The sequence below is a fragment of the Boleophthalmus pectinirostris genome, unplaced genomic scaffold (assembly GCF_026225935.1).
Source record: "Boleophthalmus pectinirostris isolate CB_2022bp ecotype Guang Dong unplaced genomic scaffold, ASM2622593v1 HiC_scaffold_22, whole genome shotgun sequence".
NCBI lineage: Eukaryota > Metazoa > Chordata > Actinopteri > Gobiiformes > Gobiidae > Boleophthalmus > Boleophthalmus pectinirostris.
This window is the reverse complement of record NW_026571190.1, coordinates 6,583,265-6,607,273: the sequence shown is the minus strand read 5'-3', so window position 1 is coordinate 6,607,273 and position 24,009 is coordinate 6,583,265. Positions and strand designations below refer to the sequence as shown.

The window sequence follows — 24,009 nt, the reverse complement described above, 5'->3', positions numbered from 1 at the left end:
GAGTAATTAAGTATGAAATAATGATGAGTAACTATTTACAGCACAGGCAAACTAAGTGCAAGTGTGAATTAAGTTAGTAATTAAGTAGTTACTAAGCGTGAATCATTATTAATTAAGTCTTTGTTCATTATTAATTAAGCCTTTGTTCATGCTTTATTAAGGCTAAATAAGGTGTAGTTATTATAAAATGTTGCCAATATTTTAATTATATTTTTTATTAAAATATTGGTAATTTTCTGCATCGCTTAACATAGCAGCGTCTCCAGTGCTCTCTGTACGTGGCCCCTCCCACCAGAGCAGCACAAATGAAGACTTGTCTCTTTCCAAACGCTCTTAAAGGACGATCGTTTTGACTGTTGACCGTGACACCCTCATCAGAAAAATGTCCAACATGAGTAAAGTGGAGCCGAGTGCAGGATTTTCCAAGAGAAATGGACTTATTCCTGTTTACATACAAGTTCATGTTAAAACATTGTGTTGAAATTGCATTTTTCTTGAAAGTTTCAGGTTGTTCATAATATTATAATATTTTGTAAAAGAAAGAGTTCATCAATTAAAATAAGATTTCTGTAATAGATTTGTGTTTCTCTGCACAAATATTTGAACTTATTGCTCTTTTTGGGGGATATATGCCATGAGTTTTCTGATCCGACCCCTTTAGGACCAAAGTAGGTTGGATACGGCCCCCGAACCAAAATGAGTCTGACACCCCTGATCTAAACCACGGTCACCTCCCACTATAGTTTGTGTATAAAAGACACTGTATAGGCGTAAAACATCGAGTATCTGTATGGGAATGTCAGCACAGACTCCTTGTACAAGTATGACTTTCTAATATTGGAGTAAAATTATCTGAACTTTATTTCTGTTTCAAGTGTAATTTTTCTCTAAGCAGAAACTAACAAACATGTGAAGAAAAGGTTGTTTTCCTCAACATATACTTATGAGAACTTAACAGAACGCTGTAGTTGTGTGAAAGAGATACTAAAATTCCATGACTTTTCCAAAACTTTCACTGAATTTACGAAATTCAATGACATTTTCAGGCCTGGAAAATGACATGTTCAATTTCCATGACCGTGGGAACCCTGTGCTAATAACAGTAACAGTTGCCCTGCCTAATATCAGATTTTGAAATTCAGAATAATAATTTCAGCAAATTAGAACACAAGCGCTTACAGTCTGTTGTTGGGGATGATCTTCTGTCCATCCTTGTACCATGTGACCACAGGTTGGGGGTACGAAGCCAGAGGAGGAGGGCTGAGCACTGTGGCTCTGCCCTGGGTAACTGTCTTTCTCTGGTCCTCACCCGAGTAGTTCCCCAAATCTGGAAAGGCAAAATATGAAAAAGTGAATAGAGTACATCCAACTAAAGTTATATATATTTACCAAAAATTAAAGGGGCTCATGTTACTTTATTTTCCGTTCTATGTTATAATGTTGTTTCCTCATCAAACCATGTCTGAAGCTTGATTTTGTTTCATTCCCACATTTAACACACAAACGCTGCACATTTAGGTTGTGTTTTCTCAAGACGAAACACTCTGTTCCACCTTGTGATGTCATGTGGTAATACAGGAAGTCCTTCGTGTGTTTTTAAACCCCATACACCTGGAATCATTTGGATAATTTCAGCCCTGGAATTGCCAATCTCTACTGAACTAAACTAAACTACTACTAAAGGTATCTGATAACTTGAAAACTACCCCTTCATGACATCACAAGGTGGAACAGAGCATTTTGAGCTTTGCAAATGTAGACAGACTAATAATAAAGTATTCTGGTAAGAGTGGTTAAAACTTCTACTTCAACATTATAGTTGAAGTTAAGTGAAGAGTTATCTGTAAAGAATGAATACTTTTACTTTTGTCACTCTTATTGTGACTTTTAAACTACTTTCTAACTCTAGGTAATAAGTACAAAAGTATTAAATAGCACTGTAAATAAAATATCTTTTTACTTTTACTTTGAATCGAAAAAAATATATTGAGGACTGTTAGAATGAAAATTTTGACGATTTTTACAAACTTTGTGGTGGTATTTAGAGCACATATTATTCCTGGCCCCATTGTTTTCATATATTTATTTCAAGTTGGTCAGTATTTATAAGTTATTTATTTATTCAATAAACACACAAAGAAATTATAGTTGAGCTTAAAAATGAATGGGGAGAGAAAAGATATTGAATCCTGCCCTCATCTTTCATTAAAAACAAAACACGCAATGCTTTTTTATTGACATCCTTCAATTCTATTCATGGCAATAACCTATAAAAATGTGTTAAAAGCCTTGAAAAATAAGGTTGATAGTTTGATCAACCTTATTCCTTCAGATATTAATCAATACTGAAACTTGTATTGAAACTATATACTCATTTGAGCAGGTATCGATACTATAAAAGCCACACGTGAACTTTATCACGTCATAAATTTACCTCCTCAGAAACAGACCTGGAGTTGTGTTTTGTTTCATTCACACACATTTGAGTAATTCTTTATTATTAGTTTTTCGACATCTCCAAAGCTCAAAATGCTCCTTGTGATGTCATGAAGCAGTAGTTTTCATGTTAACATCTCTGTAGACGTTGGCAATTCCAGGGCTGCAATCATCCAGATGATTCTGTTGAAGGTGTGTGGAGTTTAAAAACACAGCGGAGCACCTGTATTAAAACATGACATCACAAGGTGGAACAGTTTGTGTCCAAAACTGAAATGAAAAAACGGATAATGATTCGTTTTTCAGTTTTTGATTTTGTGTTTAAATGAATAATGGAAAAAAAAAACGATAACTGACTTAAACTGCGATGTCGGACTTTTGTGCCACATACAAACTGAACCAAGACTAAACCAGGACTGAACCAGGACAGAACCAGAACTGGTTTAGACCTGGTTTAGTCCTGTTTTAGTTCAGGTTCAGTCCTGTTTTAGTCCTGATTCAGCCCATATGCGGCGCGAAAGTCCAGCATTTACAATTTACAATCACGGAAACGGGAAACGCCTGTTATTGTTTTTTAGTTTTTTTTTTTCCATCATTACAAAAAATTATTTATTAATTTTTAAAAAAAATTAAAAAAAATCCATTATTAATTTAAACACAAAATCTAAAACTGAAGGGGGAAAAAACAAAACAAGACAAAACAAAACAAAAGAATCATTATCTGTTTTTTTTGTTTTTTGTTTTTTTCATTTTGGTTTTGGAAACAAATAATGAAGCAAATTGTTGGTTTTTCGGTTTCTTATTTTTGATTATATTTCGAAAAACAAATGAACAAATGACACACAGATTCCGTACAATCTCGGCTGTTCTTTTTTCTGAGATGTTCATTCACATAAACCTCAGATCCTTTACTTCTTCCCTTGCTGCAGAAGATCCATTTTGTACTTGCGATTTACAAAATGCAAAATAATTGGCAGCTTTGTCTTGTCCCTCCGTGAAAAAGCGTGACATGCTGCAGTATTTCTTTCTTCCAGATGTATGTCCTTTTACGCAACAAATCGCAGCACTTACCTCTCCAGAATCTGCAAATCTTCAGTCCCCGCGTCCTCGGTAACATTTGTGCCATCCGCAAGAGCTTTGGCCTACGAGCGAGGTTTCACACAGAGACCGGTCTTGTCTTTTTTGTGATCAAATCTTTTAACAGTTTCATTTCGTTTACAAGTTGCGTGAGGTTAGTCAGCTGTGCATTACTTGCCGCCTTTTTCTGAGACATTTCCACTTTTCTCGTACTTCCCTCAGTTTTGATATTTTGATTTACTCGCGGTATTTTTATTTTATTTTTTTGTCTGTGTACACTGGTGTATGAACGTGTGTGTGAATGGGTGAATGGTTTCTTGATGTAAAGTGCTTTGAATCCCTCGAAGGTGGAAAAGTGCTGTATAAAAATGCGACCGTTTACCCGAAATGTGACCACACAGAAAACTGGAATTTTCAACCTCTACTGAACAAAAGGTAAAAGGAGCTGTTAACTTGAAAACTAGAGATGCAGACAAATTACTCAAACATGTGTGAATGAAACAAAACACAACTCCAGGTATGTTTTCGATGAAGTAACATGTTTTAAAGTTAACTAAAGTCAATGTTGTGTCATATATTCCCTCAAAGCTGAACTTTTCCTTTTTGCTTCTACACAGTTTGAGATGTTCTAGTCGTTCCTTTGAAATGGTGCTGCAATTTTGATTTTAAATTGACCTTTTTCACAACGGCCAGAAGCGGTAAGCGGTAAATGGTTTTCTATGGCAAAATGTCTGTGGAAATCAGCTTCATAAATCTGCCCCATCACCAAATCTTCAACCAACAAGCTTCACAAAGGATAAATATTCTTCTGTGAAAAATGTATCCTCAACTATCAAGGGAAGAAAGACGAAAGGTTAAAGGTGAACAACGATGACGCATTAGTGAACTACTGAACAAAACTAATGTCTTGGTATCTTAGGGATGTTTCAAATTTGAACTGCACAAATTTATCCATCTACGCCAGGGGTTTTCAAATTGGGTGAATGTGAGCCTCCCCTTAGACCAACTTGCCCAAAATCCCATCCTCCGCCTGCCTTACCCCACACAGGCCTTTGAACTAAATACATCTTTTATGTTCCTGCAGTGATGGGTTTCAACAACTGATAATATATATATATTTTTTTAACATTGTCTTTCATATGTATTTATATTTTTAATAGTGGATTCATAAAGGATTCATGAACGAAATTTTTGCAACAGTAAATAATTTCCAACTTCATGCAGCCTAATTAAGGCGACTTTTAACATCACTGAACATATAGGACACCAGGTCTAAACCAGGACTAAACCAGGACTAAACCAGGTCTAAACCAGGACTAAACCAGGTCTAAACCAGGACTAAACCAGGACTAAACCAGGTCTAAACCAGGACTAAAACCAGGTCTAAACCAGGACTAAACCAGGACTAAACCAGGTCTAAACCAGGACTAAACCAGGTCTAAACCAGGACTAAACCAGGACTAAACCAGGTCTAAACCAGGACTAAACCAGGACTAAACCAGGGTCTAAACCAGGACTAAACCAGGTCTAAACCAGGACTAAACCAGGACTAAACCAGGTCTAAACCAGGACTAAACCAGGACTAAACCAGGTCTAAACCAGGTCTAAAACCAGGTCTAAACCAGGACTAAACCAGGTCTAAACCAGGACTAAACCAGGACTAAACCAGGACTAGACTAGAACTGAACCAGGACGGAGTGTCTGGATGGACTCTTCCCAGTGGCTCTTTGGCACCTCCCAGGGGAGTTGGGCCTCACGTACTGAAATGATCTGTGCTAATATTGACATCATGAAATTGATTTTTAATTTAAATTGTAGAATCAATCTGAGTGAACAAGTTACTTATGTTTTATTCATGACCATAACATTAGTTGGGTTCAGCCCTATGTTCCTTTATTTCTAAGCTTTTTCTCAAAATGAAACTCTAAGTCAAGTCATTTTTTTTTTTTTATACTGCATTTAAAGGGATGATTCAGAGTCATTTCAACCTTAGATCCTTTGCACCATGACCTCTACATCACAACTGTAGTCAACTGCTGCTGGAGAATAGGTCAGGTGTAATTGACGACCAAAGTGGGAGAAATGGGGATAAAATCTGATGTAAACTGATGATAAAGGAAATGTGGGAACATAGAGCCTTATTTTGAAAAAAAAAAAACAAAAAACGTAGAAATGAGGGAACATAGGCACGCTCCCTGTTAGTTTTGCTCAGTAGTTCGCTAATGCGTCGACTCTTTTTGTCTTTTTTATCTTGATAGTTGTGGATAAATTCTTCATCATGTTCGAATGTTTATCCTTTGTGGACCTTGTTGGTTGAAGATTTGGTGATGGGGCAGATTTATGAAGCTGGTGGAGAGTAGGCGAGACATTTTCAGAAACATTTTGCCACAGAAAACCATTAACCCGAAGTTCTGCAAACCTACAGAGGGACACTTCCATCTGTTGTGACGTGCGTCGGACTGGCTGATGGTAAATGAGACTCTGGTGTAAGGACGGCATCCACAGAGTACTCACAGGCTACGTGTACTTGAGTCTTCCAGTGTACGAGCGCTCCCATCCGGTTCCTCACCGCACACTGGTACAAGCCTGCGTCCGAGCGCTGCATCCGCTCTATGGACAACCTGCGGAACACACATATACATGCACCAGGTCAGGGTCAAAGGTCGTGATCAAAACAAACAACACCCTTAAATTTATAAAAAATACCTAGAAAAACAGGCATTCTGACTGTGAGCAGGGTCGTCTCTCCACTAGGGCCTGGTATCATATAGAAGTTGCCGATACGATACATACCTCTATCCACAGGCCTTGATACGATATGTTTTTCGATACATACATTCGATACATATTTCAAATCGATTCAATACAGTACAGTGAATAAAAGGCTAAATCAGGGGTGTCAAACTCAAATTCACAGAGGGCCAAAATTAAAAACTGGGACTAAGTGGTGGGCCAAATATGTAATGTTAAACCTTTTCTTATTAAAATAAATGTTTAATAATAGTTTTGCTTTAACATTGAATCCAGAACAAGCATAATATAAAATAATAACAACATTTTAAATAAATAATGTAGTTTATCTGTAGCCGGCGGTCCAGCTCTAATACATATTTTATATAATCTCGCAGGCCAAATATAATTATATCGTGGTCAGAATTTGTCCCCCCCGGGCCTGAGTTTAACATGTTTGGGCTAAACTGTGACTGTGATACTGAATATCTATGAAGTATGTGCAAAGTTATTATGAAAAACACCCATTTTACTCAGCAAAACTAGGGCTGGATATCATTACGAAGTTGCCGATACGGTACATACCTCGATACAGTGCACTTTCAATTCGATTCAATATATTTTAAAACAAATCGATATGGTTGAATAAAAAAGAAAGGCCAAATCGTGGCTGTGATATTAAAAGTCTTTGTTAAACTACTTCTTGTGCAACGTTCATATGAAACACAGTGAAAATTTCAAATGTGTCGCATAAAAACGTTTCCGTCCTCTCAACAAACAACAAAACTGTAGCGCTGTAACAAAACAAACAATACTCTGCGTTTTTTATTTATTTTTATGTGTTCATTGGTTTTATTGATTTATTAGTTTATTTATTTCTATTCTATGATTTTGTTTTTACTTTATTTTACCGGTTTTATTTTATTTTACTGGTTTTATTATTTTAAGACTAGTATTATTTTACTAGTTTATTTTATCATCTTATTATTGTTATTATTATGTATAGGTGAGTTTCATTGTTGACAAAAGCGCACGTTGCATGCTGGGAATTATTTTGGTCAGCGGCAAGAAACACTAATTCAACATGACGGACGGAGCGAGAAAACACGTAAAGGGTATTGATCCCGGTTATTTATCCACTCTAACGGCAGAGGACCCAAGACCATTTGACCAGAAATTGGTCATAAGCATCAATGGACGACAAATCACCCTTTTCAACCCCTACAAAAGGTGAACGAAACCAAATTTCTGGTCAGAATCGCCAACTACCTGGACAAATATTCACTTGGGCGATATCCACAATGACTTGGTGGAAACTCCTGGGCCATTCACAGCAGAAAAGATGAAAACCTCCAAGAGTCTCGATGTGTTGTTGAACTTGTTGGAGTCCACGGTTTGTTAGGATCTTCTACGTTTGCTCTGCGAATGTTTGAAAGTCATTTAATTCACCGTTAGCGGTTCTTTTCACTCAGAATACGAAAAAGACATTTTCCTTCTTCCGTGCTTCTATTTGTGCATCCGATAATGCAGCAGGAATTTACCATTATCAGGGATAAATACACGAGGTTACGCACTGTGTTTGACCGCTATCCTGTTTCTTGCCTCCGACCAAAATATTTCCCAGCATGCAACGCGGGCTTTTAATAACAATGACGTCAGCTGAAACTCGCCTATTTGTGCAGCACTTTGGAAACTGTTTGTTTGTGAAATGTGCAATAGAAATAAAGTTGGAAAATAATTTATTAAAATATACCAAAAAATACACTTGGCGATATATCCATACAGCAGCCCACGATATCGATACTGTATCATCACATTAAACAAAACGATATATCGATATTTCAATATTTTTGCACTCCCCTACTCTCCACAGATCTGAGCTGTGACTTGGTCTGGTTTGGTCTCCATGAAGATAGAAAGGTTTAATGCCACACTGTGAAATATTCCCAACAAAGCAACAACGTCTCCACGGAGAAAAGCATTCGACGGACCCTCCACCAGAAAAGTTACACAATGCACCTTTAATCTGAGACCTTTTCATTAGTTTACAGTACATACAAGACTTTTTTTTTTTCCCCCAAACTTTAATTTAACTTTTTCTCCTAATCTAACTTGCCAGTGGAGTTAGAAAATTACTCTTAGACCAACCTTATTGTTTGTTTTTGTTGCATGCTAATCTCAAACCAGCCAAAAATGTTATGAAATGTTCAGGGAGACACAAAAGGTAAAAAGAAAAGCTTTCATGTGGCAATGGCAAAACTGTCAAATTTGCACAGAAATGTTTTATTATTACATTTAACCAACCTACGGATATAAGGACCAGCTCTTAAAGTAGCACTTATACACACCAAACATTCTGATCTTGTACTAAACATGATTTTCGCGATACGTCAAGAAGTTTTAACTCCAAAAATGAGACAAACTTATATATTAAAATGTTCACACTGACAGCTGCGAGAGGCTCTAGTCTTGTGTGTCAGTATCTGCTGCTCCTTGTTCCTCCTGTACCACTGTCACTTGGCTCTACTGCACATGTCTCCTATAGAAAGAGCCTCTGTCCTGTCTGTATCATGTCAGTGGATCGAACCATTACTTCAGTACCAATTTAAACAAACTTTTAAAGACGACTGAGAAGACTGAACACAAATGCCCCCAAAAAGAAAATCATATTTTACAGAAACTGCAAGTCGTGGAATCTGGAGCTGAAAACGGTAATCGAGCAGCAGAAAGAAAGTTTGGAGTGAGCGAGAAACTTGTGACACCGAGAGCATGCACCATGAAACTTTGATCATGCAACTTGGATGGACAAATCCTGGACTTCAGTGACACCGAAACCATCCTGTCGGGATTCAGAAAGGCCGGAATAATTCTAACTGGAACTGATGCTGAGTTCCAGTGCCACGCAGAAGAGGAAGCGGCGCTCTGTTTACCTCCGGAGGTCGCGGAATTGCTCAGAAGTGACACCGAGGATGAAGAATTGAATGGATTTAGTGATTTGGAGTGAGATGGAGAGTTTGGTAAACTTGTTCTGTTCTGTTGTTTATGTTATATTTATCTGAAGAACTGTTCATATGTGACGTTTACAGTCTGTTGTTCTCTGTTCTATTGTTATTAGTAGAACTTGATCTCTGATTTTATAAATCAATAGTGCGACTTATATATAGTCTTATATATGTTTTTTTATTCTTCATTATGCTTTTTTTTTTTTTTTTGGCTAGTGTGACTTATACTCCGGAGAGACTTATAGTCCAAAAAATACAGTACAATAAATGCGCTGACAGTATTTTGAATGTTAAAAACTATAATACCAAACAATAAAGTGAGTGGAAAAGGTTAACATTTCATATTTAGCCCTAAAAGTTTGACACGTCGGTGCCATAAAGACATAGAAAATTCTCTTTAGGTCATAAAAAAGTCATGGAAAACTTTAGAAATTTTGTCAGTGAAAAAGAGTGAGAACCTCGTAAATCCATTTAACTCATGCTTGATAATCCTTTTAGAAAATCATTAACACTTTAATAATTGCAGTTGCCGTTCCTGATTTGGAATAGCGTGTCCGTAAGTGTCCTCTCCTGACTCCCTGACCTTGATCTGAGCCTGGTCCACTCGTCCCGGGCCCTGAATCACCAGAAGGGGGGGCGGAGATGTCCAGGAGCACCCCCCGTGCCAAACAATGTGTTACCACCAATTTTATGATTATTTTTGCTGCGTCGTGCTTGTCTAATGGAGGATTTGGCAAACGCTGACACACGGGGACAGCAGATCGGACATCACTACGGGGCTCATTATGAAATCCAGAAGGGGTTGAGGGTTTAACTCCCCGGCTGTTGGTGCGTGCTGCCAGTGTACACAAAACCGAAACACATTGATTCGTATGAAAGAGCCCATCTGTTCTCGCGGAATTGGATGGGAATCGGGTGCATCATCTTTGTGTGCCTAACTATCCATTTTAACAACAGCTAAAGACCGTTCAAGTACAGGTCCAAATGTGGAATTTCAGTCCAACAAGTCCATGTCTTTCCAAAAGGTGTAAAGGGACGGGCAAACTCGCGGCATGATACGTTTTAATCAGCTTCGAGAATTACAGTTATTAGAAATGATGAAGCCGTTATGTCTGACTTTGGAACATTTTTAAAGGAGAAACCAAATTAAACCAGTAGAATGGACATAACTTTTAATACGAATATTTTGTGACTAATAAAATATATTGTGGAGAGTATATAGACCAGATACAAAGTTCAAATCAATCAATTTCACTGATAATAATTGTGATGTACTGTACTTTTCAGACTTTAAGGTGAACTCAAAATCTGTTTTCTCAAAAATCGACAGTGCGCATTATAATCTGTTGCACCTTATGTATTAATCCTGGTTGTGCTGACTGACTTCGAACTGATTTTATGTGATACACGCACTCAAAAATCTGTCAAAATGTTTTAGTATGACTTTGGTAAACTACGAAACCGCACCACTCGATGAATTGTCGAAGCTACCGTAGTCAAGAGCCAGACAGAAGCTCACCGCATCACTACCGTATTTTCCGCACTATTCGGCGCTCTGGATTATAAGGCGCACTGTCATAGAATGGTCTATTTTCGAACTTTTTTCACAAATAAACCACACCGGACTTTAAACGAAACACAACAGTTGGATGGCTCAGTGGGACTTTGTTTGTTTGTTAGGGAGGGTGCTGTCTGGGACCGCTGGATTGCCACAGTGACTCAGTTGTTTCTAGAAGTGGCACATTGCACTCGCTTTTTCGGTTCGTTCCTTCGTTCCGTTCCTCGTCGGCGTGGAGTGATGAGTGTGGCTGCGGGTGTTTTTCGATGCACGGTCGCTGTCTGCTCCGTGTGTGTTTGCGTGCGCTGCGGGTGGTGCGGCTTTGTAGTTTACTAAAGTCGTGCTGGGACACCCGAGTGGATTCGTGTATAGGGCGCTCTGGATTATGGGGCGCGCGGCCGTTTTTTGATGGGGTTGGAGGCTTAAGAGCGCGTCTAATAATGCGGAAAATACAGTAAACCAATGTGCAAAACTAGCTTCATCTTTATCTTAAGCCTCAAAGAACACATTTTGAGTTTTTACCATGTCATAACACTGTTTTCTCATCAAAAACATACCTGAAGTTGTATTTTTGCTTTATTCATGATTGTTTGATGAATTCTGTTAAAAGTGCCTAGTGTAACTTTTCCGGCGATGCTTTTCTCCATGGAGATGTTATTGCTTTGTCTGGAATGTTTCGCAGTATGGCATTAAACCTTTCTATCTTCATGGAGACCAACCCAGACCAAGTTACAGGTCAGATCTGTGGAGAGGAGACCCCGCTCAGTCAGAATGCCTGTTTTTTCAAGGTATTTTTGTACAATAAAACTGCCTGTAACTGAATACATGTACAGTAGAGCTGTTTAATGTCATACTGTGATTCATTCCAGGCAGAACAATGATGATAGAAACAAGCAAGTTATGCTCCTCCAATCTGAAAGTTGCACAGTACATTTTTAAATAAGTTCACTTCTTTTAAGTCTCATAAAAATTAGAATTTTCCAATTTTGTGACGACAGGGGTAAAAGTTCTTTTTAAGTCGATAAATCAAAATCTGAGCATTTCTGCCTAACTCTGCTTTCAGACTGTGATCGCTGGAACTGCATGCTTCTGTTTGCACTTCAGGAAGAAGTTGCAAAACCTGGTTGTGGCTTGTTCATTGAATTGCAATTCCTTCCACTGCCACGAAATGACGTCCTAACTCCATTTCCCCATATTGGAGCATACCTGTTGAAACAAGGGGTCTATTTTCTGAAGATAGACATTCTTTTAAGTCTTTTTAAGTTTTTATCTATTCAGAAGAAAACAGCTTTATTGAATCAATGAAAATGTGAACTACAAGAGGTATATTTTTTGAGGTATGATAACATCAGTTTCACACATGTCTCCTTTTTGTACTATCCATTGAGTTCCAGCGCATAGCTCAGTTTTCTTTGGTTTTCTACAGTGAATCCAAAACCAGTTATTTACTCTTTTTTTCCAATCACTTAGAAACTAAAGCCTAAATTTCAACACAAACTTTCAAAACCTGACAGTGAAGGAGCAAATTCTCAATCCATATTCTCACAACCTTATATCCATTTTCAAGCATTAACTCTTAGATCAAATCTCCCAAAAAAATATTTAAACAGTCTGTCAGTCTGTCCTTATAAAATACAGTCTCTTTTCAAAGTCCACAGTGCGAAGACACAAAGGACAAAACTGAATACACACGGATCACAATATGAAGAGATTTTATTGACAAACACAGAAGAACTAGAAACTCAACGTGAAAGACTTATGTCGTGAAAACCTGTGCGAACCAGGTTTTCATTCAGAGACTGTGAAGCCCAAGGCTGATACAGTTCAGATACCAACTGCTAAAAAATGCAGATTTGAAAAGTGTACCTTTTTTCTTTCCTAAACTAAATTGTGTATTTACAGCATTGACTCTCAAACTGGATGAGACTGTCTGGATGATGGTGAGACAAAGGCCGCCACACACTACAGGAAAAGAAGAAGGTGTGACCCAACTTTGTCAGGGTGATTCTGAGCTGTTCTGTCAGATCATAACCACCAAACATCAGCAACACTACAGTCAATAACCAGAGTGTCAGGGGCAGACGTGACGGACACAGAGGCGCAACATACAAACTAAGTAAATAGCGAAAATAATGAGGCGACTTTATTACTCACCTCTTGTAAAGCCGTACATTTAAACTGCAGGATCTCCTCCACAAATAATGACACCAAGTAAAAAGGAGAGAGCAGTTCCTCACGCGTATCTCCAATATTTACTCTACTTCCCGTGTACTTTATCGCCAACCTTGTACGCTTTAAAAATCATGTATCTGAAGTATTGCACCACATTTCACAGATATTAATAACACAGTTTTGACTTGTGTCTAAACTAGAAGTACAGAGCTCTGATCTTTTGAACACTTAAGAGTCTCAAAGCGAGTCATTTTATTCTAGATAGGAAACAGCTGACGCCAAGTATGCTCACATCTTTAAGCTTGTGGTCCACCGCCATATCCCGCTACAGTCTTTGCGATCGGAGATTTAAAAATCTCATAAAATTCTCCTTGTGTCTTGTGGTGTCAGCTTTTTGTCACATGTTTAAAAATCGTTTAAGACCAAAATATCCTGTAGTGTGTGACGGCCTTCAGTGTATAAATCTGATGATTGTGTTTCTATTTTATCAAAAGAAATTCAGAATCGCACAACAAGAGCAGCTCTAGAGGCGACTGCTCTGTGCCGTTTAGGAAAAGTGCTTTTGGACAATTCTCCTTTGCTTATCCAGCAGGTCAAACATGGAACACAGTGCCTGCTCATATACGAGAACTTTCAACATTGGCAGCATTTTCTAAAGCCTTAAAACGGTGGTTGTTCAATGGTCAAATATGTCACCATGTTTAACCAATTTACATTTTCTTTTATTTTGAGGGGTTGTTGGTTTAACTCTTGGTTTAACTCTTAAACTCTTGACTTTGAACTTCAAATGAACTGTTTGAAATGAATTGTATGTATAGTGAGTGTGTTGTGTGTACAGTGAGTGTGCTGGTGTTGTGTACTTTTGTGATCGTTGCTGTACTTTTCCTTTGTCCTGTAGATGATTTTACATCAACCTGCCGAGGGACTGAAGATGGAAATTAGCCACGTTGGCTATAATCTTTACATATTTACATTTTCAGTGTTCATTAATATGTGCTGTCCTTTTACAAACTTTACAAAATATAAAATAAGAAACAAGAAATAAGAAAAGAAAATAGAAAACACACACCAAACTTCTTGTAGAGGTGCAAATACAAGGAGCACCATGACAAAAGTGGAAAAAATGCATAGCACTCTGTTTCTAAAATAACATTTCAGCAAAAAAAGCCTCCAACAGATACCCCTCTTGCCCTGGACCACAGGGCAAGAAATGGAAAGTCTTTTGGACATCGGCCATCTGAGTGTGCTGTGCATTTTTTCACTTTTGTGTTTCTATTTTAGCCTCAAAGTGTCCTTTTTGTGTCCTTTTCTGTTTTGTTCACAAAGTTTTGTTCACAACCTTTTCAAACATTCAGATTTTTTTTGTGTGTGTGTGAATAGTTTTGAAAAGTGCCCATACAATTTGTCAGATTTATGAAAAGTTTCAGCAAATGTGACAAAGCCATTGAAAAAAAGCTTTATTTGCTTGTTTCTATGTTATTCCACAGTATGACATTAAACATCTCTACCTTACATTTATACAATTACAGATGGCTTTATAAAAATACCTCTGACTGTGAGCGGGGTCGCCTCTCCACAGATCTGACCAGTAATTTGGTCCTAGTTTGGTCTCCATGAAGATAGAAAGGTTTAATCCCATACTGTGAAACATTCCAAAGCGAAAACTGGGACCCTCCACTGGAAAACCTACACAGTGAACCTTAAAATTCAAACATGTAGCCAAGATCTTTCAAAACTCTCTGTTTCTATTATTGGACATTTTGTTTCGTCCCTAAACCCGCCACGAGTACCTAACAGCAGCTGGCCGTATAACCGTTCTTAACAGCGGTGCCTCGGGGAGCGTAAAGTTACTAAGCAGTTCTGTCTGTCTGTAGTAGCCTCCTCCTGGACACTGCCCAATCTGCTGAAATCTGCTGCCTCGGCTTCGCTCCACTCGGAAGTACATTTGTCATAGCTGCCCGAGAAGAGGGTAAAATATGGGTTTGTTTAGCTCTCGCAAACTGTGGGGTGAGTCAGTATGAGCAACCCAGTGTTAAAAGTTCAAGATAAATGCTTTGTGAGACCTATATATAAGCTGATGTGGGGCGGTAGTGTCATAAAACAAAAGCTTCAAACTCTATTTCAATGCTAAAGAAAAGGTTTTATGCTATATACACAATACGATCGTTTAAAGGGCCCATGTCACGCTATTTTCTCGTCTATGTTATAATGTTGTTTCCTCATTAAAAACATACCTGGAGTTGTGTTTTGTTTCATGTACTCTGTGTTCTTCTCTCAAACAGAAAACACTTTTAGTTCTACCTTGTGAAGTCATGTAATACAGGAAGAGTCCCACTGCGTTTTTAAACACCACCACGCACCTTCACTTGAATCATGTGGAAAATTTCAGTCCCGGAATTGCCAATCTCGACTGAACTAAAGTCCCATCCACACTAGTACGTATTCGAGTCGTTTTCGTTGTGGATGTAGTGTTCGTTCACACTAATCTGATTGAAAACGGTTTCAGAGACGGAATGATTTGGTGCTGCCAGCTCCCACAAATTCATGTGAGTACAGATCTGATTCGGTACTGTGTGGACGCCTGAAAACGCTGATACACTGATGTAGGTTTATGCGTCGCGAAGTAATTCAACACCAAGACGGTAAGAGGCTAGAATATATGTCCATTCATATATACAGTCTGTGTGTACGACCTGCAGATGTATAATCTCTGAAAAGTTTAACATGAACCATCTCCAACGTGATAGAAACACAGAACAGACTCACTATCAGCAGAACACCCCTCTGTCACAGAAAGAACACTCATAATCCACTGAGTCGTGTCCTTTAATCTGACAGAAGCTGAACCGCATCAGCGCACAATAGCGAACTGTTTTTTGAGCGTTTAGTTTATGCAAATGAGCCATGTGGTTTTAAGTTTCATTTCTGTAAAACGTAAACGAATATGCTCAAAGCTGTGTGGATAGGGAAGACTTGCAGACACAGAAATGACGTGTCTGGATGCAGATCGTTTCTGATACGGTGATACGTGAATTTGTTTCAGTGTAAACGTAGTCTAAAGGTAAAAGGTAGGTGTTGACTTGAACGTTACCACTACATGACATCACAAGGTGGGACAGAACATTTTGGGCTTTGGAGATGTAGACAGACTGTTACCCAGTTTGGTAATTTTTTCATTACTGAGATAATTATTTTAATTTAGTTTGATTTAATATTTACTTAAAATGCATGCTTTTTGATACTTTTGGTAATTCTTTATGGTTAACATGATTATTTGTTGATTATTTGCTTAATGTTGATCATAAGTTTAAGTTTTTTGTATTATTTTGTGGTCTATGGGAGTGTAGTGCCTCTGCTCAATTTCATTTCTCGCCAGTGACTAGGTCAGGAATCAAAATACAATAGACAGTTCGCAAAAACCCCTGGAGGTACGAGTTCGGACACCAGCCAATCAGCGAAGAGTCATATATTCTGTTTTGTCAATGATTTCTGAGATCGAGGATTTAAAGCTGGAATAAAGAGAATGTTTGGTGAATTTTATCAAGGGGAAACACGTTATTGTCCTTCTTCCTACGGGATTTGGGAAAAGCTTAATACAGCAGTTGCCCAGTTAGCGGCGCATTACATACGTCACGACCAAATAGCGGCGATTGGTTAAATGAAAAAAAGTACCCGCCTACTGTCAAGCAAACGAATTCTAACAGTGCAAGGTCAGACGGCTGATGCGAGTGTGAGTGAAACCGGCTGATGAATCAGGCTAGTGGAGTGAGGCCAAACTGATTTTTGACCTCCTTTCACTGTTAAAGTTCCCCTTCTGTATATTTTGTATGTCCTCAATTATGTGAATACTCAGTAAGAGTTTTTTAACTGCACTTGGATCTCTCTCCGTGGATTCTTTCACATTTGAGGCATTTTAAAAGGTGGAAAAAGGTGTGCAGAGAGTCAATCTGGCTTCACAAATGTTTGGCCCTTACACAGACTAATAGTAAAGGGTTACTCAAACATGCTTGGATGAAAACAAAACACAACTCCAGAACACAACTCAAAGCTCACAAGAGTCAATTTTGTGTAATATACTACTTTTAAATAGTGCTCTATTTTAGACAAAACACTGTCATTTTCAACACAAAATAATAGTACTTTCTTATATGACCATGAGGCGTTATACTAGTTCTGCTAAAGTTCTAAATAATTCTAAAACTGTTCAATGGTTGTCACATTTTGTCCTGTGTGATTTATTATTATTACACTTTTTATAGATTCAAATGAATATCTAGACAGCAAAAACTGGAGGGTTAAAATGTCAGGGTAAAATATTTCAGAGTTGTTTTTAACATAAAAAGTGTTATTTTAACTATTTGAAAGTTAAATGGAGGTTGAAGTTGGGGATATTTGCCAGAGTTTATATGGTTGAACTTAATTCAACTTCAACTTGTTTTCATTTAACTTCCCTTAGTGTTCAGTTGGAATCTCCCACCCACCACTTTGACCAGTTTGAACCAGTTTTGTACATAATTTCATTTTAAGTTAACTAAAATAAAGTGTAAAAATAAAACACCTCTGTGTGTTGTTTAGTTAAATCAGGATAACCCTATTAAGTGTTATCCGTTTACTCTCCAACATTAATATAACTCTTGATTTTAGGGTTAAACAGGAAGTTTGGTCCAGTGTTATTTAATTAACATTACCAAAAATATTAAATTAACACTAGAACAAATTGGACTCATATAAACCCTGAGAAAATGATTGATTCTGTTAGAGTCGATTTTAACACTCCACTTTTTGTATCTTAGTAGTGATAAGTATCTGATTTTCAAATCTTTGGACAGCTCTACTGATACTGGATTTACTGCATAATAACTCTCTCTCTTTCTTGTTCTCTCTCTTTCTTTCCCTCTCTCTCTCTTAATCTCTGGTTTCTCTTTATTTCTATGTTACTATGGCAATTTATTACTTACTATGTATACAGACTACATCTTATATGCTATCTTTTTTACTATTTAAACATGTATATTTTAAGTTCATTATGGGCCTGAGGTTTGTGAAAATCATCAATTTTCTTCCACTTTGTCCAGGACCAGGGTGTGGAGGCAGCAGCTTGGTGAAAACACATTTAATTGGTAGAAATCAGAACAAACAGAAACAAATCTGTGCAGAGAAACCTCAAGGTCAACTGACTTGTGTACAAATGTGTCTGGTGATTAGATTTGGAGATTTTACACAAATAAAAGTTGTGAAATTGTCTTTGCAAACTCCAAATAAAATACTTTTGGTTCTAATGGTGAACTAAGGCTCCAACTGATCAACAATGATGTACTGTTTTTGGCAATAATTTAAACATAGGCAGGCTAAAGCAAACTTTGGTAAATAACTCCGATTTGAGACTTGCATAAAACCTCCATGACTGACCTGTACTGAGGAGACCAGAGTGTGGAACCTCCATGACTAGAACCTCCATGACTGACCTGTACTGAGGAGACCAGAGTGTAGAACCTCCATGACTAGAACCTCCATACCTGACTTGTACTGAGGAGACCAGAGTGTAGAACCTCCATGATTAGAACCTCCATGACTGACCCGTACTGAGGAGACCAGAGTGTAGAACCTCCATGACTAGAACCTCCATACCTGACTTGTACTGAGGAGACCAGAGTGTGTAGAACCTCCATGATTAGAACCTCCATGACTGAGCTGTACTGAGGAGGCCAGAGTGTAGAACCTCCATGACTAGAACTTCCATGACTAATCATGAATCGACCAGAGTGTAGAACCTCCATGACTGACCCGTACTGAGGAGACCAGAGTGTAGAACCTACATAACTAGAACCTCCATCACTGATCTGTACTGAGGAGACCAGAGTGTAGAACCTCCATGACTAGAACCTCCATGACTGACCCGTACTGAGGAGACCAGAGAGTGTAGAACCTACATGACTAGAACCTCCATGACTGATCATGAAGCAACCAGAGTGTAGAACCTCCATGACTAGAACTTCCATGACTAATCATGAAGCGACCAGAGTGTAGAACCTCCATGACTGACCTGTCCTGAGGAGACCAGAGTGTAGAACCTCCATGATTGACCTGTGCTGAGGAGACTTGAGTGTAGAACCTCCATGACTGACCTGTGCTGAGGAGACTTGAGTGTAGAACCTCCATGACTGACCTGTGCTGAGGAGACTTGAGTGTAGAACCTCCATGACTGGCTGTGCTGAGAAGACCTGAGTGTAGAACCTCCATGACTAGAACCTCTATGACTGATCTGTACTGAGAAGACCAACGTGTGTAGAACTTCCATAACTAACCAGTACTAAGGCGACCAGAGTGTCTAGAACCTCCATGACTAGTACCTCCATGACTGACCTGTACCATGAGGACAAAAGTACGTAGATCTTCCGTGACTGACCTGTACTGAGGAGACCAGTCGGTGACGTTGGTCCCGTTGAGGCTCCAGCGATACTCCAGGGGCCAACTCCCTCCGGCCAGGCAGCTCAGCACCAGCCGGTTCCCCTCCAGCACCACCTGCTGGACACGGGTGGTGCCGCGCAGGTACGGGGCCACTTCTGCAATGAGAAACAAAAAAATCAGTCGATTACTTAGACGGTTTAGTTTCTAAGGACATCTACATGCAATGGTTTTAACGTTTTCCATCAATCAAATGATAATAAAGGTACATTTATAGCTTTCTGATCAAAAACGCCTAAATCTAAGGTCTCCGCATCAGCCAATAACGCATCTGGAAATATTGTCGCGCCGTCTCAAATCTCACCCATGTGTTCCACAAGCTTTTTGTCGAGCTCCAACCCATGAGCGAAGATGTGTTTTGTGGGGCGCAGTATAAAGTTGGGTAGTTGCAGCAGCATAACTACTTTTTATGCTCCCTATGTGCTAAGTTTTTTGAGTCTCAACCAAGTTTTTGAGTCTTTACGGATGTATCGATCTATTACAACACATTACGACCCTGTGACATACCTGTTCTTAGGGGTGAAAGAAAGTAACAGAGACAATAAATAGTAAATAATAGATGACCCTTTTAATTAACAGGCAAAAAGTAAAGAATGCATAAACTCAAAATCCAGTTGCAAATACCAATCACAACAAATGTAGGCCGCTAAGCGAACTCTAGTGTCTCAGTTACAACACAGCAAGTCTAAAGTGACACAACTCAGAAGGCGTGCTGTTCGCAGTGACCCAGCCGCCCGGACTGGCAGGTACTCGGCACTTTTATGGATTGGCGGCGCGGGAGTTCAATACGCCAATCTCCAGAAGCGGTACCGTAGCGAACCCAAGTGAGGCGAGGAAAAGAGGTACATCAATCTGGAGTTGGGATGTTCGCTCGCAGATTGGCATTTGTAGAATAGAAAGCACAAAATGGGTGGACACCAGGGATAGAGTAAGACGAGGCGGGTCCAGGCCAAGCGCCGGAACATTCAATAACGTAAAAACCAAGACCAGAAGCATCCACTAGAGAAGGAAACAACAGAATAATTAGTGCAGTGCTGCTCACTGATTGATTTGCAGTAAAAATCTATGGAATAATATTGGTTTACAGCTGTGAAAATATGCAAGAATCACGAGTGGCAATAAAATGGGGTCTCATTAAGTTAAATATGTGTTTGGTTTTTTTTTTTTATCAAAGAAAGCAGATAGACACTCTTGGCCCACCTCACAATATTAGTCTTCGTTTAGCTCTGGGGACTCAAACTCAAATGCACAGACGGCCAAAATTAAAAACTTGGACTAAGTCGTGGCCAAACTAAATATTTACTGAAAAATTTAAACAACATCTGCATGTTTTCTCTTCTTTTGAGATATGTAATGTTAAACCTTTTTTATTAAAATAAATGTTTAATAATAGTTTTACTTAAACACTGAATCCAGAACAAGCAGAATATAAAATAATAACAACATTTTAAATAAATAATGTCTCTATAGTCGATCTGTAGCCAGCGGGCAGCTCTAATACATATTTGATATGATCCCGTGGGCCAAATGTAATTGTATCGGGGCCAAATTTTGCTCTTGGGCCTGAGTTTGATATGTTTGGTCTTGTTAGTCTAAGTTTGTTAAGTTTCTTAAAAAGCGACATTATGCTAAAATGACTTTATGAACTTGTAACCATGTTTCTTCATCATTAGCTTGCCCTGTGTTCTTGAATGAGTGAGTGTAACGCGGGTGACAAAACCTGTGTAGCAGTAAACTCTCTTGCCTCGCTCCTGCTCTCTCACTTTGCATCTCTCTGCGTGTGTTCGATCACGTGACTGCGGGCGACCAATTAGTAAACTATATTATCGCGAACCCTGGGAAGCGCGGCAGACGCGAGAGACAGACAAATGAACGCATGCTACCTTCAAGTGCCCAAGCGAGCCGTATATCCATGATTTTAAGGAATTGGCCAGATTTGATGGCGAGCTAAAGCCCAGGTTCTAGTCGGGAACCCACAGATGTTCAACTCACTCCTGCCAGGAACCCTGACACCTCTACTCCCTCTGTCCGGGCTGGCAGGAAGCTCTTGTAGCCAGTGTTCAGACTCTCGCACCTTTCACGCACTTGGCTCTATGACCAAAACTTATTCAACCACTCACCGCCACTCCACACGAACACTTACCCCTCTGAACTCCTCCTCCGGTCGTATGCGCCACATTTACATCTATGCGTGACGAACTGTGACCATTGATCTATGCAACCAGATCGAATTTTCTCTGTGTTTTGGACATTCAAACTTGATTGTTCGTTGTACATATAATCTACCTCACTGAACTATTTGAATTTTGGGTTTTCACTGAATGGCTTTTTGTCTTTTGTCTGTTTTAATACATGGTACCAGCAAAGCAGTTCAGTCTCTGCCTCCTCTCTCTCTGAGCCGCACCTTGTCTTCTGGTCACTAGCCCATAGTTATTACACTGCGTTATTAACTTGTAATTACACAGTTATTACAAATTATAAGGTAAATACAGTAGCCTATATCACTTATTACTATCCTACGCAGCGTATTTGCTACATGAGTAATCCTGCTTTACTCAGCATTCAAGGCCTCAGTACCTTTTAGTTCCACCTTAAAATTACGATGCATCCAAAGAGTCCCATAGTTACTTTTTTCTCGAACATACAAGAAGAAAGCCAAATGGCAATCTAAGCAACATGCCTCACCCAATACGCAATGCCGTAGCTGAGACTGAACCTCCAACTTCTCAGTTTGTGGACGCCTGCCTCTAACAGTTTGCTGTGACTCTGGCGACGGGTCACAGCAAATTGTTAGAGGCAAATTACACACATTTAAAAGTGCGTCGCAAAATGGTTTTCCAAGTCCGAGCATTTTTTTTATTTTTTTTTGTTTAGTTTTTTTTGTTGTTGTTGTGGTTGGTGATTGATGCCGGTGGATTGCTCGACATCTGTTCTCCAAAGCCATCTGCTGTGCCGCGGGCGCCATTTTACTTTGATTAATGTTCACAAATGAAAGCAGGTAGAGTTTGGCAGACAGCGTTCACCGTCAACAAAGCTCTACGCGCTCCCGTGTCTGATCGCACTTTAAAGGGCCTTGTGATAACCTGAGTGCGAAAAAAAAACATAGTAGTTGCTGTCCAATCAGATGGCTCTCTGGTTGCGGAGGTGCTTGGTTCAGAGGCACAAAGGCAGCAGGAGACATGCAGGGGACACAGGTGCGTTGGTTTCGGCACGGAGCAGAGATGGTTTTTCATGATTTTTGGAAAGGTTTTTTCCCAATAAAACATGAAACATTTTGTGTTTTCAAATGGAATTTTGCCAAAAAAAATCTAAAATTTCCACAAACAAATTTGAATAGTTAATAGAGGCAGGTTTAGTACTCAAAAGAGCAAGAGGCACAGCACTGTATATTAGGGATGCACCAAACCAATACTATGGGATATATTAGTACCAATACAGAAAAAATTGAATATCGACTTCCAAATATTGGTTCAGGCGATATCTTGGTTGGACATATATATTGATGTAATAAGACTAGTCACTGGTTTTCATTTTTGTCTAAAGAAAATTAATATTGTTTTCAGTTTTCTGCACTGGTATCGATTAATATCAGAAAATACTATATATAAAATAGTATCGGGGTCTTTATCGGAACTGAAAAAGTTGGATCAGCGCATTCTTACTGTATATTCTATCTTATATTCTATCCAAGAGAAATTGACTAAACCTTTATTACCTTTAAATGTGTTAGTTGAGGTTTACAGTTTTTTTTCAGTCGCTTTGGTGCATTTATCTCTTGGAAACTGAAATTTGTAAAACAGCTCACACAAAATCCTACACAGAATTTTACTCAACAAAATTTCATCCCAGCAAAATGCAGTGTCACATTTCACATTCAAAACACATTCAAGTTTTACCATCAAAACTCTCAAACTCTGGCCACATGTTTTTCTGTGTTCTTCTTTCCACTGGTTTAGTACAGTCTGACTCTGAGGTTCACTAGCCTGATTCATCAGCAGGTAGCATTAGGATTCATTCGCTCGACAGTAGGCGGATACTTTTTTAATTTAACCAATCGCTGCTATTTGGTCGTGACGTATGTAATGCACCAAATCCCGTAGGAAGAAGGGCAATAACGTCTTTCCCCTTGATAAAATTCACCAAACATTCTCTTTGTTCAGGCTTTAAATCCTCGATCTCGGGAATCGTTGCCAACACAGAATGTCTGTCTTCGTCTAAATCCATCTGGACGCTTTGTTTACTGTTGTGCTGCACCACAAAAGGGACCCAGACAAGCGCCTAAATTTGACGGCATGGCTTCACAGCTCATCACTGATTGGCTGGTGCATGGTCTACAACTTCCGGGGTTCTTGCAAACCGTCTAGTGTATTCTGATTCCTGACGTAGTCGCTGGAGCGAAATGAAATTAAGCGGAGACACTAGGTGGCACCACACTTCAGACTGGAAAAGTTTGGATTTTTGTCTAAAACATGTCTGTATTGTATTATATAAATTACAAAGTATATTTTGCAGTACTTGATCAAAAATATGCTGAAGAAAATGTCGTAATAGCAAATACATGCGTACTAC

At 38.9% G+C, this 24,009-nt stretch overlaps 1 protein-coding gene across 1 annotated transcript in view; it reads right to left on the bottom strand.

The window, feature by feature from the left end:
• The window catches only part of LOC110174021 (protein sidekick-1-like), a 260,668-nt gene extending 240,830 nt beyond the window's left edge, over positions 1 to 19,838 (bottom strand). Inside the window, 4 exon segments of the mRNA XM_020940057.2 lie at positions 1,180 to 1,327; positions 6,028 to 6,134; positions 19,382 to 19,538; positions 19,745 to 19,838. Coding sequence (XP_020795716.2) covers positions 1,180 to 1,327; positions 6,028 to 6,134; positions 19,382 to 19,538; positions 19,745 to 19,838 — 506 coding nt within the window.
• Positions 19,839 to 24,009: the final 4,171 nt, after the last annotated feature.